This window comes from Pelophylax lessonae, assembly GCF_965119305.1.
Source record: "Pelophylax lessonae genome assembly, chromosome: 9".
Lineage (NCBI taxonomy): Eukaryota > Metazoa > Chordata > Amphibia > Anura > Ranidae > Pelophylax > Pelophylax lessonae.
The window spans coordinates 112,706,962-112,723,147 of record NC_138776.1 but is presented as its reverse complement, the minus strand read 5'-3'; the positions used below and the strand labels follow the sequence as shown (position 1 = coordinate 112,723,147).

The window sequence follows — 16,186 nt, the reverse complement described above, 5'->3', positions numbered from 1 at the left end:
AGTCCCTAGCTTTCCCCCTCAAATTAGGGTTCCCAGAACTCTCCTTACATCAGAGTCTCCAGCATTCCCCCTTAAATCTGGGTTTCTCTGAACTCCCCTTACTTCAGAGTCCCCAACATTCCACCACATTACCCCTAAATCAGGGTTCCCAGAACTCCTCTTACATCAAAGTCTTCAGATTCCCCTCTTACAGTGTAAGGGGGAAACTCTGGAGACTCTGATGTAAAGGGGACTCTGTGAAATTTGATTTAAGAGGGGGACTCTGATTTAAGGAGGAGATGATGGGGGAATCTGATTTAAAGGAGAACTCTTATGTAAGGGGGGACACTGAACTCTGATGTAAGGAGGGACTCAGGGAATCATGACCTATAGGGAAATGCTGGGGACTGTGATGTAAGAGCAGACATATATATATATATATATATATATATATATATATATACATACATACCCGATGCTTAATAATCTTTGATTAAAGAAGAATTGGTTAGAGAAAATTCTAGAAACTGTGAATTCATAGTACAAAGGTTAAGGCTCTTAATATATGCAATTTATACAGTTCATTTTTATCGCTTGAATTATTTTTCCCATTATGGGCATGAGTGGGGCCTCATGTCCAAGTTTTGCCTTAGGCCTCACAAAGCCTAGAGCCGCCTCTGCCCTGTTACATGTGTAATTCTCTAATGTTACATTTAACATCTAACATTTCTTTCTTTGAGAGACATGTGAGACTCTGCGTGGTCACTAGTTGGAATGTAGATTCTTCTTTTTTCTTTTGACTTTTGTTTTTCTTTTATGTATTTTTTTTTTTTTGTAAAAGCTCAATAAACATATCTTTAAAAAAATAAATGATGCACTGTCACACCATTACTGGGTAAGGAAGTATAGATGGCTTGTAATTTAACCACTTAAGCCCCGGAGGATTTGGCTGCTAAAGGACCAGGGTTTTTTTTGCGATTTTTTACTGCGTGACTTTAACGGACAATTGCGCGGTCGTGCGACGCTGTACCTAAACGAATTTGACGTCCTTTTTTTCCCACAAACAGAGCTTTCTTTTGGTGGTATTTGATCACCTGTGCGATTTTTTGATCACGCGCTATAAACAAAAAAAGAGCGTAAATTTTGCAAAAATAACAATATTTTTCACATTTTTTTATATGAAATTCCCCAAAAAAAAAAGTAAAAATCAAAATTTTTTAACATTTTTCGGCCAATTTGTTTTATGCTACCTATGTTTGGTAAAAAAAATCGCAAAAAGCGTATTTTGATTGGTTTGCGCAAAAGTTATCGCGTTTACTAACAAAGGGAAAGATTTTTGTCATTTTTGGTGTTTTTTTTTTTTAACGCGTAATGGCGGCGATCTGCGATTTTTTTTCGGTACTGCGACATTGCGGCGGACAGATCGGACCCTTGACTGACATTTTTGACACTTTTGGGGGTACCAGTGACATTACTGCAGTAATCAGTGCTATACATATGCACTGTTACTGCAAAAATGACACTGGCAGGGAAGGGATTAACTTTATTGGACAGGGAGGGGTTAAGTGTGTCCTAGGGGCGTGATTCTAACTGTGTAGGGACATTCCTATTGGTGTAAAAGCAAAGATCAACCGTTCTACATAGTAGAACGGACAGATCTTCACTTTTACACAGGGAGAACTGACAGGCAGCTTGTTTACACAAGCTGCTCTGTCTTTCTCCCTTCACAGGAGCGATCGCAGTGTGACTGGCGGACATCGAGTCCGCCGGTCACACGCACTGACTTGTCTGTGAACGAGCCGCGGCGGGCGCGCGCCTCGGCGGGCGCGCGCCCGCCCGCGATAGGCTCGCAAGTCAGTGACAGGCGAGTGACGTACCGATACGTCACTCTGCCTGGCCGGGGCTGACCGCCGCAGTATATAGTCGTGCGGCGGTCGGCAACCGGTTAATGGTGACATTAACACTTTTTACATGTTTTTTTATTATTCTCCACTGAAGTATTTAGCCTGTCTTCTTCACCAAAATCATTTTAATATTGTCACTCACACTGCTTTCAATGAGATCACAATATTATGTGCCTGCACAACCCCCAACACTTATACAAAATAAATAAGGCTGGGTTTTCACTTAAGCGAATTGGATGCGGGTTTCCCCGCATCCAATTTACATGACAGGAGATTGTGACCAGCTCTCAATAGAGCCGGTTCACACATCTCCAGGGTGGCTGCGGAGCGAATTGCGCAAGGGTCTGGTGTGTCTTTGGCTCTGTTTCAGGTCCAAATTCAGGCAACAATTCAAGCCTGATTCGCCCTGAAATGGAGAACAGGGATGCACTGGACCCCTGCTGTCAGCCGCATCCATTTATCCAGCCTAGGTGTATATACAGTACAATAGGAAATACTGCATGTTTATATATTACACTCATTTTCTGAGCAAGGAGATGGAGCTGTAAAGTGAATCTATTAATAAGTTCACTTTAGGCTCGGTTCACATTTATGCGATGCGGGAAGGCTGCGAATTCGCAGCCTGTTCCCGCATCGCACACGCACCCCCGGCAGTTCACACTGCCATATGCGATACGCTGGGGGTGTCAATGTAATCTTAACGACACCCCCAGTTTGATCGCATATCGCAGTGCGATCGTGCAGTTCGCACAGGAACGGATCGCACAAGTGTGAACCGCTGTGCGATCCGATCCTGATGCGGCTGCAAAAATGCCTCCTGTGCGTGTTTGCTCCGGGTACGATGCGAATTTAGCCATACAAAGTGTATGGCTAAACTCGCACCGCACAGCTGATCGCATGTAATGTCGGAGCAGTGCGCTCCGACATTACATGCGAACCCGGCACTCGCAGAAGTGTGAACCGGGGCTTAATGCAGACATCCAAAGATGCATATACTTGGCTTCCTTTTCTAACTCCCCCCCCCCCCCCCCACACACACACACACACACACACAGCTCCACTAAGGGAGGATTTTATCCCGTCAGCTTTTGTTTTTTGCCCATCGGTGTCCCATTGGGGAGGATTCCTGTCTCATAGCCACAACAGGTGAAGTACAGGAACAGGAAGTAAGAGGAAATCTATTCAAAGTGAGGGAATCCCTGGTTGTCACCAGGGTCACCAGAACTAATGTCCCTATTGGAAAATTTTCCCTTTATTACTGTTTTGAGGACAACCCAAAATTTGGGCTTTTTTCACTCTTGGTGATAAATGTAGACATGACAACGAGAGAGGGTGAACCTCCTTAACAGGGGCACAGATAGTAATAAAACCAGACAAGTGTTCTAATCCCCATCTACTCTATACAATTTTTTTTTTTAAAAATGCGTTTAATTATACTTTAAAGGAAACCTGTTTGTTTGTCCTAGTTTTGCAAAGCACAGAGTTTTTTCTTTAAGCACATTTCAATGTATTTGCAGGTTTTTAGCATCTCTGTTAAAAGACAAATGTTGTTTACAGACGTCAGTAGCTCAAACTGTAGTTTACACACTCACACACAGAGATAACCTATTCCAGTTACTCATCCCTTATCGTACCCCTGTGTCTAAAGTCTCAGACAAACAGAGCCTCACACACTGGTTAAACACTACACTGACAGAAAGAAATGGGGAAAGGATTTGCTGAATTAATCTATAGTCAGCCGGAATTTAATGCTGCCCATATAGGTAATAAAGGATTAATCTGGTGATAATAAGTGATTAATCAATCAATCACATATTAGATTATTTCAACCCCCTTTAATAAGAAATGAAACACGAAAAAAATATAAAAATTTGGTTAATATCTGCACATCTATTTTCCAAGGAAAACTATTGTTAATGAATCTAACTGATTCATGATTTTTGAACTGCAAATTATTTTTTTTTAACATGTCTGCCTTTGGCACAACAAGCCTCTGCCTTATTCCCATGAACATATGATCACATTCATTTATATGCATTTTAGGACATTTTTAAATGCATTTACTGTATATTCATTCTAGATTGTAAGCTCTAATGAGCAGGACCCTCTGATTACTTCTGTATTGAATTGTTTTGTAACTGTATCATCTGCCTTCACTTTGTAAAGTGATGCACAAACTGTTACCGCAACATAAATCCTGAGTAATATTAATAATTTTTGAAGGATACAACTCTTTCCTTGAAAGGTTGCCATCTTTTTGTGTATGGCCAGCTTAAGTGTCATACCTGCACTGGGGGAAATTTTTCACACACTAATGCCACCTCCTGTTTGTACTTGGTAACAGCTATTTCTAGACGATCGAGCCAGTCAATGACATAGGTCTATACCCACCTTTCCTGCAGCATCTGGAGATGCACTTTTCTGTAATAACAGTTTGGCAACTTCAAGCTTCCCATATTTTGCAGCAACATGTAGAGGAGTAAATCCTTTCTGTAAATATGAGTTTTAACAGTGGTTAAACCGGTTTGCATGTTTGCTCACTACTTGACATTTTTATTCATCCATAATTTGTTTTTCCATAAAAGAGTCAGGCCAGTAAAAACTGATATTTCCAACATGAATAATTACATAAATGGATTGTGGGCAGATTCATTCACTGGCTACCATTATGAATTAAAGAAGCTAATTCCCAGCTCAACCTGCCAGGATTATGCCACAGCCACTGTGCATCTAGCCAATGCACTCCATCTGCTGTATTTTGTGTATAATAAAAGCAGTGAAAAATCCAGCAGTGGGTGCAAGTTTACATTTAATGTTGATACTTTGAAAATGGAGTTCTCTGCCAAAGTCTATGCCTCTGCCATTATACAGCCATGAACACACATCTTACTCCTCCAGTTAAATTTTTTTATACTGTGCAATATGCAATAAATCCAGCAATAGGAGATTAAGACCTTGCTAGCGGGCACAGCAGTTGAACCTTGACAAGCTTATTTTGATCTTAACCCTCTCTTTCTTTGTCCACTGGGTTGAGCTGAAATAGTATACTCACCCACCCAGCAAATCCAACGTTGTCCTGCTGTAATTCGCCAAAAGCCAGCACATGCTTTTCCCACAATGTCATCTTCCTCAGGAGGCTGGCTGTGTCCTTTGGGTCCTAGCATCTTCTCCCCCCCGTTGTGTGTTCTATGTAGCCCCAAAGCCTCCTGGGATGCATTATGTGGGTATCTCAGGTGGACAGAGGGGGCGTTATTCTTGCCTAGGCAGAACATTTTTGCTTAAAGGGGGAGAGGAGGAGTAAGATGCAATGAAGTAGTAAAGGTGAGTGAAGTTCCACTTTAACCAGCACTAAACGAGCTGTAAAACAAGTTACTGCTGACCTCTGTAACTGCAGGCACTTTGGAGCAATTTACTCCCAAATATTATAGCAGAAGTACTGATGTTATTTTCAAAGCCTTTTCAGCTAACCCTGCTTCCCCATCTCTAATATAAACTCAGGGGGAGGGGGAGCATAGCTGACTTGAATCACTTTCAATGCTTCTGCAGCAAAATTTATGGATTAATAGCTCCACAGTGCCTGAAGCCACACAGATATTGAGATCTTGTTTTAATGCACATATGCTGCTTGTTAGGAATTTGTAAATATATAAAAATATGTGTTTTATGAACAATTGCTGCATAAACATGTACGTTCACATCAGACAAATTTGAGAGTGCCTTTTGAGAAGGGATAGGAAGCTCTGTTGGTGCTATAATAGAGATTGGCAGTGAAATGTCTCCAAGCAGGCTAAAACAGCAGACATCAGGAGAACTTGTAGGCCTACAAATGCTCCCCAATGTGATTGTTAAAGATCAGACGATCATTCTATTATTTTGGTGTGAACCTTTAGAAGAGGTATAAAATGATACATAGTAACTGAAATCACTTATCAGTATTAAGATAGGGTACTAAATGTATGTCTCTCACTCAATGATAGTTGTTGTATTGCCAGTTTCCACAGTGAGATGAAGCTAGGAAAATCGACATCCCAAAGTACAATTTAAGTAGAAGTAACTGACCTTTGTGACTATGGAATAGGACGCCCCTTGGTCAAGTAGAACAGAAGCCACATCATCATGTCCCTCTCTTGAAGCCAGGTGCAGTGGAGTATAGCCAGATGTTGTTGCTGCATCTGGACATGCTCCTTGCTTGAGTAATTGCTGAACTATGTCTGCTTTTCCCAGTCGAGCTGATATGTGCAGAGGTGTCTGATCATCCTAAAAACAGAGATGAAGAATGGCAGGAGGGTTAAACATTCACAAACCTTAGAAAATATTTAGTGAAAAGACACAATTATTATACTATTTTTACTGGGTCAGCTGCAAACATATACATCAGGACAAAATCTTGCTGGAAAGTGTCTGTTCCAATGCAATCAATTATATTGTCTGTTTAAACTGTAAGAAGGAAGAAATAAAGGAAAACACAAATTGTTTCAGACAATTTTTTCCTCAGTTGGTTCCACAAACAAGGTAGTGCACCTCTCGTGCCTCCCAGTATACTATAGACAAATCCCTTATGAAACTGTTACCAGGAAAGTAAGACATGACTATCATACCTATTTCCTAGCAGTAGTGTTGTGTTCCATTGTGCTGCCTTGTTATCTTGGCACCCTGCTAATTGGTTCTAGGTTCCAACCCTGACACTAGCAAGCCAATCCTGTACCTGTACACACTGTGAATGGAGAAATCTGCCCTAGTTCTAAAGAAATTTATAACAGGCTCAACTTATTATTGTCCCTACAACAAAGCATTAATATGAATGAATAGATTATCCATTTCACTGTATTGTTTCTCTAGTGAAAGGCCGTTTTCATGGTGCTTTGTGGATTGCGAGGAGCAGGAGAGAAGATAAAGCAGTGTACCTTTACTTATATATGCTTCTCTATTACCAATACTTCCTTGCAGCTATGCGGCACAGATAAACAGTCCTATGCATAATGTGCATAAAGCAGAGTAGTGTCCACTGTTAATTTATGATATTCAGTTAAACAGAGCTGCAGGGGATTGGGTGAGCTGTGGCAAGAACATAGACAAAAGATAGTTGGGTTCAGTGTCAGGACAAGGTCATTTAGGGCTCAGGGTGAACATGGCAAACTGCGACATCCCCACCCGTGGGGTGGGGGGCGAGGGTGGGGCTAATAGTGTACGCACAGTGCACTGTCACAAAATGTATGTAATGAGGGATCCTAGGGAAGGGAGGAAACTAAGGGGCTGATTTGACCCCCATCATCTGTGTACTCATTCAGTTTAGATCCCCTTCCCAGAGTGGTACCCATAGGGGATGAAGGTAGCTTCTCCTTCTTCCTGTCTCTGGTCATGTGATATGTCACCTGACAAGGGAAGATGGGAATAAGGGCAGTCTGCCTTCACTCCACAGCATCGTGGCACTGAGACTGAGGTGTGTTCAGTCCCCGCACCTGCTCTTTTCCATCCACAGCAGGCTGCTTTTGTAGGAAGGAGAAAGCAGAATCCAGAATCCTGCCTCCAGCAGCTATCAAGGGCCCCCACATATCAACACAATACCAGGGGAATGTGCACCTTCTGCTACCCCACCTTATTCTGGCCTTCATTGCGCTTGCAAGGACAACATATTGTAGACACCTAGTGATGCCAGGTCAAGCACACACTGACAAAATAGCACTATAAAAACTGGACACACATGCAGGAATGTTTGCTATAAAGAAGTGGTTAAATTGTTTCCTTACACAAATACCCCCTGCATTGTGTATTGACTAGTGACAAGACTACAATACAAAAAACTGAAGTAGGCAGGTATCAGAATATCAGTAAAGTGATGTTACTCTACATCAAATTAAACTAATCTGCTGTTGTTGGAAAAAATTATGCTTGGGTCACTATTAAGTAATGTATTCCAGTATAATAAATGGTTTTCTTTTAGTCTCAAATGCATATTCTAAACAGCACAAAAATAATGTTGGGAACAACCATCCATGTTTTCTGACTTACCTTCGCTTTAGCTTCTGCTTGAGCTCCATTTTGCAAAAGGTATCGGACAACTTCTGATTGGCCAGCTCTAGCAGCCATATGCAGCGCAGTCTCTCCTCTCTGCAACATTTAAAAATGTACAGATTATCCACAGTTTTATATCACAGCGGGTCCCATGTATCAACTGCCTGAGCAGTAAGTATCTTTATTGCCTATTGTAATTACATTCTTTTCATTTTCTTACATTCAGTACAAAAATGATAACTGCAATGAATCTGCTTGCTTCAGTAATTGCACACAATTCTTTTATTTTAGATTTGTTATATGTATTCATTTATGACAGTATGTACTGTTCACTAGCTTATAAAACTGCTATACTGTTTTATAGCAAGCAAAAATCTAGCAAAAGAAAGGGAAGTAAAACTGTGTTGAATTGTACGGCAGCTATGTAAAAGCTTTGCGGATAACATGTTAGAACAATTAGGAAGAAATATGTGAACTTCATTATAATCCTGGTTTAACATTTATTAGAAGGGGATTAAAGGGAATGTATAGACTTTTCAATGTGCTTAAAACAGTATATAAATGAGACAGGCAGCTGTAACTAATGTTATTATTCTGTGTTAAACTCACCACACACATTGCCACCTGACTGTACAATCTCCTATAGACCTACCAACAACTATGTAATACAAGGGCCTACTTGGTTGGATACCGATTGATTGAATAGTTTAAGTAGTAGTAAAGTCAGATTGTAATGGGTATGGCAAGTTTAAGTCCTCATGCACACATGGCATTAGAAAAAACGAGCTGCAAAGCCACTACCAATGCCAGAAAAAAGCAGCTGTAAAAATACACTTTTTGTAGCTTTTTTTATTGGCATTAATATGCGTTTAGCTGCGTTAGCTTTTAGTAGGGTTTTGTCTGCCTCTATTCAAAAAATTTGAATAGAAGTCACATCCAAGTCGGATCATGATGATCCGACTTGTGGTGCGACTTGTGCTCTGAAAATCTTGAAGGGGAACACCATTCCAAAATTTAAAAAAAATGGTGTGGGTTCCCCCAAGTTCAGGCCTTTTGAGTCTGGTATGGATCTTGAAAGGGAACCTCATACCATAATGAAAAAAAAAAAAAAATGCTGTGGGTTCCCCCCCTTTAGTCTGGAATGGATATTGAGGGTAACCCCCAAGGCAAAAAAAAGGAGATGGCGTGGGGTCACCCCCCAAAATCCATACCAGACCCTTATCTGAACATGCAGCCCCCCCACCCCAAAGCGACTTGTCCCCATGTTGATGGGGACAAGGGCCTCTTCCCGACAACCCTGGGCAGTGGTTGTGGGGGTCTCTGGGCAGGGGGCTTATCGGAATCTGGAAGCCCCCTTTAACAAGGGGGCCTCCAGATCCAAGCCCTCCCATGTGAATAAGTATGGGGTACCCCTACCCTTTCCCCCCCAAAAAAAAGGCAGAATAGTGTAACTAAAGACAAGGATGGTTTTAAGAACTCCTTTATTATAAATTTTCTCTGATCTTCTCCCTCGGGTCTTCTTTCTCTGATCTTCTCCTTCTGATATTCTTCCTCCGGGCCTTCTCCGCCACCAATCCGGCCCTCCTCTGATGCTGTCTCCCGGTTTATTCCTGCTCTGCTCTCTCTACAATATACCCCATACTCATTCACATGGGGGGTGGGATCTGGGGGCCCCCTTGTTAAAGGAGGCTTCAAAATTCCGATAAGCCCCCTGCCCGCAGACTCCCGCAACCACCATCCAGGATTTTCGGGAAAAGGTCCTTGTCCCCATCAACATGGGAACAAGGTGCTTTGGGGTGGGGGGGGCAGAGCGCTCGCTCGTCCCCATCCCCTTTCCTGACCTGCTGAGCTGCATGCTCAGATAAGGGTCTGGTATAGATCTTAGGGGGACCCCACGCTGTATTCATTTTGGCGTGGGGGTTCCCCTCAAAATCCATACCAGACCATGTGGGGTTCCCCTTCAGGATCCTCAGAGCACAAGTCCCACCACAAGTTGGATCATCATGATCTGGCGTTAAGCCGCGTTTATCAGCGTCAGATGTTTTTACAGCTGTAACGCTGGTCCTTAGAATGCGCTGGCCCTGTTTTTTTTTTGTTTTTTTTGCAGCTTGAAAATGCCTATGCCACTTACAGCTTCTAATCGCCTGTTTGTGCATGTGACAATAGAATAACAGGGGAGGGGAGTTTTTGAGCTGCAAAAAAAAATGCCTAGGTGGGCTAAGTGTTTTTAAAAAAACCTTGTTTCTTTTCATCATTTTTAATTTTATTTGTACATGGGGCAAAACCTTGCCACCAATGAGCTGTTGAGATGACACTCATGGAGACATGGTTGGGGCTTGGGTAACTGCACTAAGACCAGTGTGTCTATGGTGGACTCTCTGTCCTCAAGTACAGATTGGTAAGCTCCCTGCCCAGCCACTGCAACACTCACTCAGGTGCAGCAGTCACCTGTCACGTGTGTCACACAGGCGCTGCATTCAAAACTCTTGTAACTTTATTTGTGATTTTATTTGTACATGGGGGCAAAACCTTGCCACCAATGAGCTGTTGAGGTGGCCATCTCAGATGGCACTCATGGAGACATGGTTGGGGCTTGGGTAACTGCACTAAGACCAGTGTGTCTATGGTGGACTCTCTGTCCTCAAGTACAGATTGGTAAGCTCCCTGCTGCATTCAAACCTCTTCAGTGGCGAAGAGCATGTTAACAATGGAGGCTAGTGTCACTGAGCACAGTTCTGCTGCCCACTGCATCTACCTGTGACAGGCACAGTGGCAGTGCAGAGACTTTTAATCAGTGGCACTGAACCTACACTTTTAAAATCGTGCAAGCGCGTATGTGCGGTGCATTTCTGCAATGGGAGGAAGAAGGATCACAGAAATTGCCACTTCAGGTAGATATGCCCCCAGCACAGTCCAGCATGGGGGTGGGGAACTATATTTGCTTATTGGATACATAGGGGTTGATTTACTAAAAGAAAATTGACTATGCAGTTGAACTTTGCAAGAGCAGTTGCCCCAGAGCTAAGTAAATAATCAGAAGTTCTGCTAACTTCCACCATCCAATCATGTGCAAGCAAAAAAGCATTTTTATTTTATTTTCCTTGCACGTGATTGGATATTCTTTGCAAAGTGGAGGTCTACCTCATTTACTAAGCTTTGGAGCAACTGCATTGCTTTACTGCTCCTTCTTATAGAGCAAGCCTATTAGTTTCCAATCGTGATCGATATCTTATCTTACCAGTTGCGATTGCGAAACAGAGGTAAACTGATGGGAAAAGTACATTTACCATGTTTTTAGTAGGTAATCTACAAAATGTAAACAGCACAATAACTCAAAATATGGAGAACTCTATGGACTGATAAGTATTGCTTGTGTTGTATCAACTATATCTTGGCTCATGAATTGTCTCTTACCTGTCGACTTTGTTAGGTTGATTTACTAAAATCTGTGCAAAATCTGGTGCAGCTCTGCATCAAAACCAATCAGCTTCCAGGATTTTTTTTGTCAAAGCTTAAGTAAGCAAACTGAAGTTAGAAGCCGATTGGTGACCATGCACAGCTGCACCAGATTTTGCACTCTCCAGTTTTAGTAAATCAATCCCTGTGTAGCTTCAGGTGGATGGCTTTTGACACTATACTTGGGAGTTATGCCCCTCTATGCCTGATATCGTCATTGTGCGGTTTGTGGGGATTTTATACCGTTACACTATGCATGACATGCAGTGAATATGGACTTATTTACGGATGCAGAACCAGTCCCGTGTTATTACAGTGTTACCATGCACGTCTCAGGACTGGTTGTTATGTGGACTCTAATCCCCACAGAACTAATACAACTGGAGACAGGCATAGATTAAGTTGGATTATTACAGACCATTCTCTCTACCTATCATACTGTATATGAAGTTGAGTGCTTTGAATACAAGTATGCGCACTGTAAAATGAGATGCCTTAAGATATGGAATATCGAACCAATTATCTAAAAGCACTCCTCCAATGCATACAAGCCTTCACTTACTGCCATATTTGGGTTTCAGTTTTCACAGTGGAATATTATGGAGAAGATATTTGGATGAACTGAAGGAGATTCCAACTATATTCAACTGATTAGACCCATTTTTATTTATTTTTAGATACATTTTGGACAGTCATAGCCAAGTTTTTTACCTTCTCTTTGAGAGTATACAAAATATGCACTCACTGAAAATGAAACAGAAGACTTGGTCTGGGTTTATAAACAGAGGTGAATTTCTCCAACCTACAAATCTGACTTTCTACTATGGCCCGGAAACTGACTGCAATCAGTAGTGGAAATCAGTTCCCACACTGCTACTTATTAGTCACCAGACCATATACAAATATTCAGGACAAACAGCTGCAGCAATAGCAGAAAGTAATTTATTCTTGGGATCTTCAGATCTAATATTACCACAAATGCATAGGATTCATCAGTGAAGCAGTACTAAAAAAAAATATATAATCAATATCCTACATCAAATTACTTTTTTAATTTGCTTAAAATATAGCTTTGTGAAAAATCTTGTGCCTTTCTACGTCATCATACTAAAGCAATTTGTAATCCCTGCAGCCAGAAAAAGCTGACCTAAAAAAATTCACTGAAAACAAGCATGATGAAAATTATTTATGTAAAAAAAGTACCGCAGTGGAATGAAAAATAGTTTAGACTTTTCATCACCCAACATTTCAAATTCCAAAATTAGGACATGTTAAATTTTCATCCCAATTTAGCTAAACTAAACCTAAATCTTACCACATCTGGCCTAACCATGCCTACTTATTTAAAACTGTTGGCGCTATATAAATCCTGTATTATAATAATAATAATAATATCCACATCACAGTATGGCAACAAAGAGAGTAGGTTGATTTTTCATCTAGATCAGTGTTTTGGCTAAATAAAACGTAATTCTGATACACACATTTTGTCAAATTGAAACTAATGTTTGGTGCTTCCCTAGGCAGAGATGCATATGACTTAATTATGTCACCTTACATGACTTGTTAGTGCTAGTACTATGACCAACAAACAAGTCATCTAAAAGGGGGGTAGTAAATGTAGCCATACATAAGATATAGTCTTTCATTAAGTTCCAAATCACAAAGTTGTATGATTTTTCTTTGGAACAACTGACCTAAATTATTAGAAGGCAAACTTGTTTTTATCATTAGTAGAAAATATCTAGAGTATAGCCCCGTACACACGTACCGAATGTCGGCCGAACGATCGGCCGTCTTTTGTCCGGTGCTGTCCTGTCGGCTGAAAACTGCAAAAGACTGCACATGAATTTTGTCGGCCAACAACAGCCGACTGCAGAAGTGATGTCATGTGATGGTTAACTTTCCGTGTGTTTTTTCTTCTCTGAGCATGCCCAGTCTTGCTAATCGGCTGTTTGTCGGCCGAATTCTGTACTGACTGGCAAACAATCGGCCGTTCTGTTGTTGGCCAACAAAAATTTTAATGCCTGCACACCCGATTCTGTTCGGCCGAAAATGCGCTGTCGGCTGTCGGAAGCATCATACTAACAAGCCTACAATCGGCCGATCGGTCGTCGGCCGAATATTTACGGCCGACAATCGCTACGTGTGTACGGGGCTTAAGGCCCCGTTCACACGGGCGATCTGATCCAATCCGCCTGCCAGTTTTTCAGGCGGATCTGATCGGATGCTCCATGAATCCCTATGGGGCAGCGGATGTCAGCGGTGACATGTCCGCTGACACCCGCTGCTCTCTGATCCGATCCTGTCCATGAAATCCGGATGGATGGAAACCCTATTTTCCATCCATCTGGAGGATCGGATGAGAACAGACAGGCGGTCAATTCTCATCTGATCTCCCCATAGAGGACAGCGGGGATCTGACAGCTCCATCTCCGCACACACAGTGGAGACGGAGCTATCATGCGCCTGCTCAGCGGGGATCGACGGATCAATCCCCCGCTGAGCAGAACGGACTCTATCCCGTGTGAAAGGACCCCAACTTGTTAATGAGTGACTATATTTGCTCTTTTCCCTGAGTATGTCTGAACTCTATGCTCATTCTCACCCACAAGTGTGCCCTAATCTGATATCAGCACAAATATATTGTCAGTATCTCCTGGCTGTCATAATGATTCAACCGGCATAATGTTGTGAGTCTCAGACACAGAGCAAGTATGTAGATCAGGAGTTTTGACTTGACTTTACATGAAGTTGCTGCATGCTTGTTTGGGGTCTGAGACACAGAATGGACTCAAGTCAGAGACAGCCAGGCAGTTGGCATTTTAAAAGGGAGATAAGCAATATCAGTTTTCATATACCGCTCAATACAGGCCTCCTAAAAGACTTTATGTGAAAAATACAAACACTCACCACGTTAGTCGTGTTAGGTGAAGCTCCATGATGCGTTAACTGGGAAACAATATTCACATGTCCCATGAAGGCAGCAACGTGGATTGGCGTCAGTCCAGACTATGGATGAGGCAAAACACACAATATACAAAATATACAAAATACAATATAGGGTAGTTGGGAATTAACTTTATTTTTATAAACAATATACCCTTATTAAATAATTGTTATAATCTCATATTAATAAAATAAGAGACAATGTGCAATATACAATACCTTATAGCAAGTAGTAAAACAAATCAATATACCCTTATTAAATAATTATTAAACCCTTATTAATAAAATAAGAGACAATGTGCAATATACAATACCTTATAGCAAGTAGTAAAAAAAAAAAAAAAAAAACACATTGCTGTTTCTTATTAGCCTAAAGCTGAAATTGTATTGGTTACTATTGTATATTAAAAATGTTTTACTAATGAGTAACTCTATTCAAAAAACTTTCAGTATAACTACTTTTTAGCTACCTGTAAATTCTCTGTATATTCCGAAGGGCAAACTACTACAGCTACAATCCAGAACTGTGATGCCATGACAGCAAGTAAAACCTTATTCCACCACACCCAAGATATCAAAAATTTGTTTTAGGAAAAATTTTAAAGGCATGTGCGAATACACATGACAACCAGTACGTCAAGTAGAAATGATTATAGATAAATAACAAAAGGAGGCTACATACTGTGGAACAAAGATGAGAAAAAAATGGCAAGTATAAGAAAAGTGTGCTTCTTAACCAGCACGACAGCTAGACCCTAAGTGGTGGCTATGGGCTACATCTACACCTTCTTCATTTGTAATTTTCTACAAAATCAAATCACAAATTGGAAGTGGAAACATAAATCAAATCATAGCTGCCCCATGTCCTGCACCTGAAAAAATATGGTTTTCATGAGCTAAAAAAACTGGGGTGCTACATCTATAGACAGACAGATATATAATATATATTTATCAATGATTTACATCCCCTTATCTCCCATAATGGACATACAGTAATTGTATTTGTTTTACAAGTCTCACAGTATATACCATTACAAATGCCTACAGCAATGTTGTAATTTACCTCTGTAACTGCCTGAATAGATGCCCCATGCTTCAGGAGAAGCTCCATTACTTTAGTCCGGTTCTTCTTGCAGGCAATGTGAAGTGGTGTGAAGCCATTCTGTATTAACAAACAAAAGCGTGATTTAACTATGATTTCAATGTACAATGTTTAAACTTTTTTTTCCAAGTATCCAACCTTGGATGCAATGACTACAGTGGTACAAGTAAAAGCCATGACTCAAAAAGTGTGATTGTGTTAGTAAAAGCGTATGTATATAAAAAGATATGATAAATATGACCTTATTTAAGAGCTATAGCAATAAATAGAAGCTGCTCAGGGTACTCTAAGTACAACAGATGGCATTTTTATTTGTCAGAGAGAATGGTGCTCCATAGTGAAGGATTAGACATGAGCTATTCCACTGCCTTGGGATGTCTGAATTATATACATGTAAGTAAACAGATAAATAGAGATTGCTTCAAAATTTCTAAAATTACCAATGCACTGGGGGGAATTTACTAAAACTGGTGCACACAGAATCTGGTGCAGCTGTGCATAGTAACCAATCAGCTTCTAAGTTTAGCTTGTTCAATTAAGCTTTGACAATAACCTAGAAGCTGATTGGTTACTATGCACAGCTGCACCAGATTCTGTGTGCAACAGTTTTTAGTAAATCTTCCTCATTGAATACATCTTGACAGCACATGAGCAAATGTGACATGAGAATACTGAAACATCATAAGGAAATTAGTGTCCTACCTAAAGGGGTGTCTGCATAAAGTTCAAATTTTGCAAGAACTGGTTTAGTAATGTTTCTCATCAGTGAATAATAAGAGGTTCC

The 16,186-nt window shown here is 40.9% G+C and overlaps 1 protein-coding gene across 40 annotated transcripts in view; it reads right to left on the bottom strand.

Annotated features, from left to right (window-relative positions):
* ANK3 (ankyrin 3) overlaps positions 1 to 16,186 on the bottom strand; it is a 920,123-nt gene that overhangs the window by 196,182 nt on the left and 707,755 nt on the right. For all 40 annotated transcript variants that reach the window (XM_082268127.1, XM_082268156.1, XM_082268164.1 and 37 more), the window contains 5 exons: positions 15,364 to 15,462; positions 14,265 to 14,363; positions 7,893 to 7,991; positions 5,943 to 6,140; positions 4,275 to 4,373 (listed from right to left, as the gene is read on the bottom strand). In XM_082268127.1, coding sequence (XP_082124253.1) covers positions 4,275 to 4,373; positions 5,943 to 6,140; positions 7,893 to 7,991; positions 14,265 to 14,363; positions 15,364 to 15,462 — 594 coding nt within the window. The remainder of the gene's footprint in view (positions 1 to 4,274; positions 4,374 to 5,942; positions 6,141 to 7,892; positions 7,992 to 14,264; positions 14,364 to 15,363; positions 15,463 to 16,186) is intronic.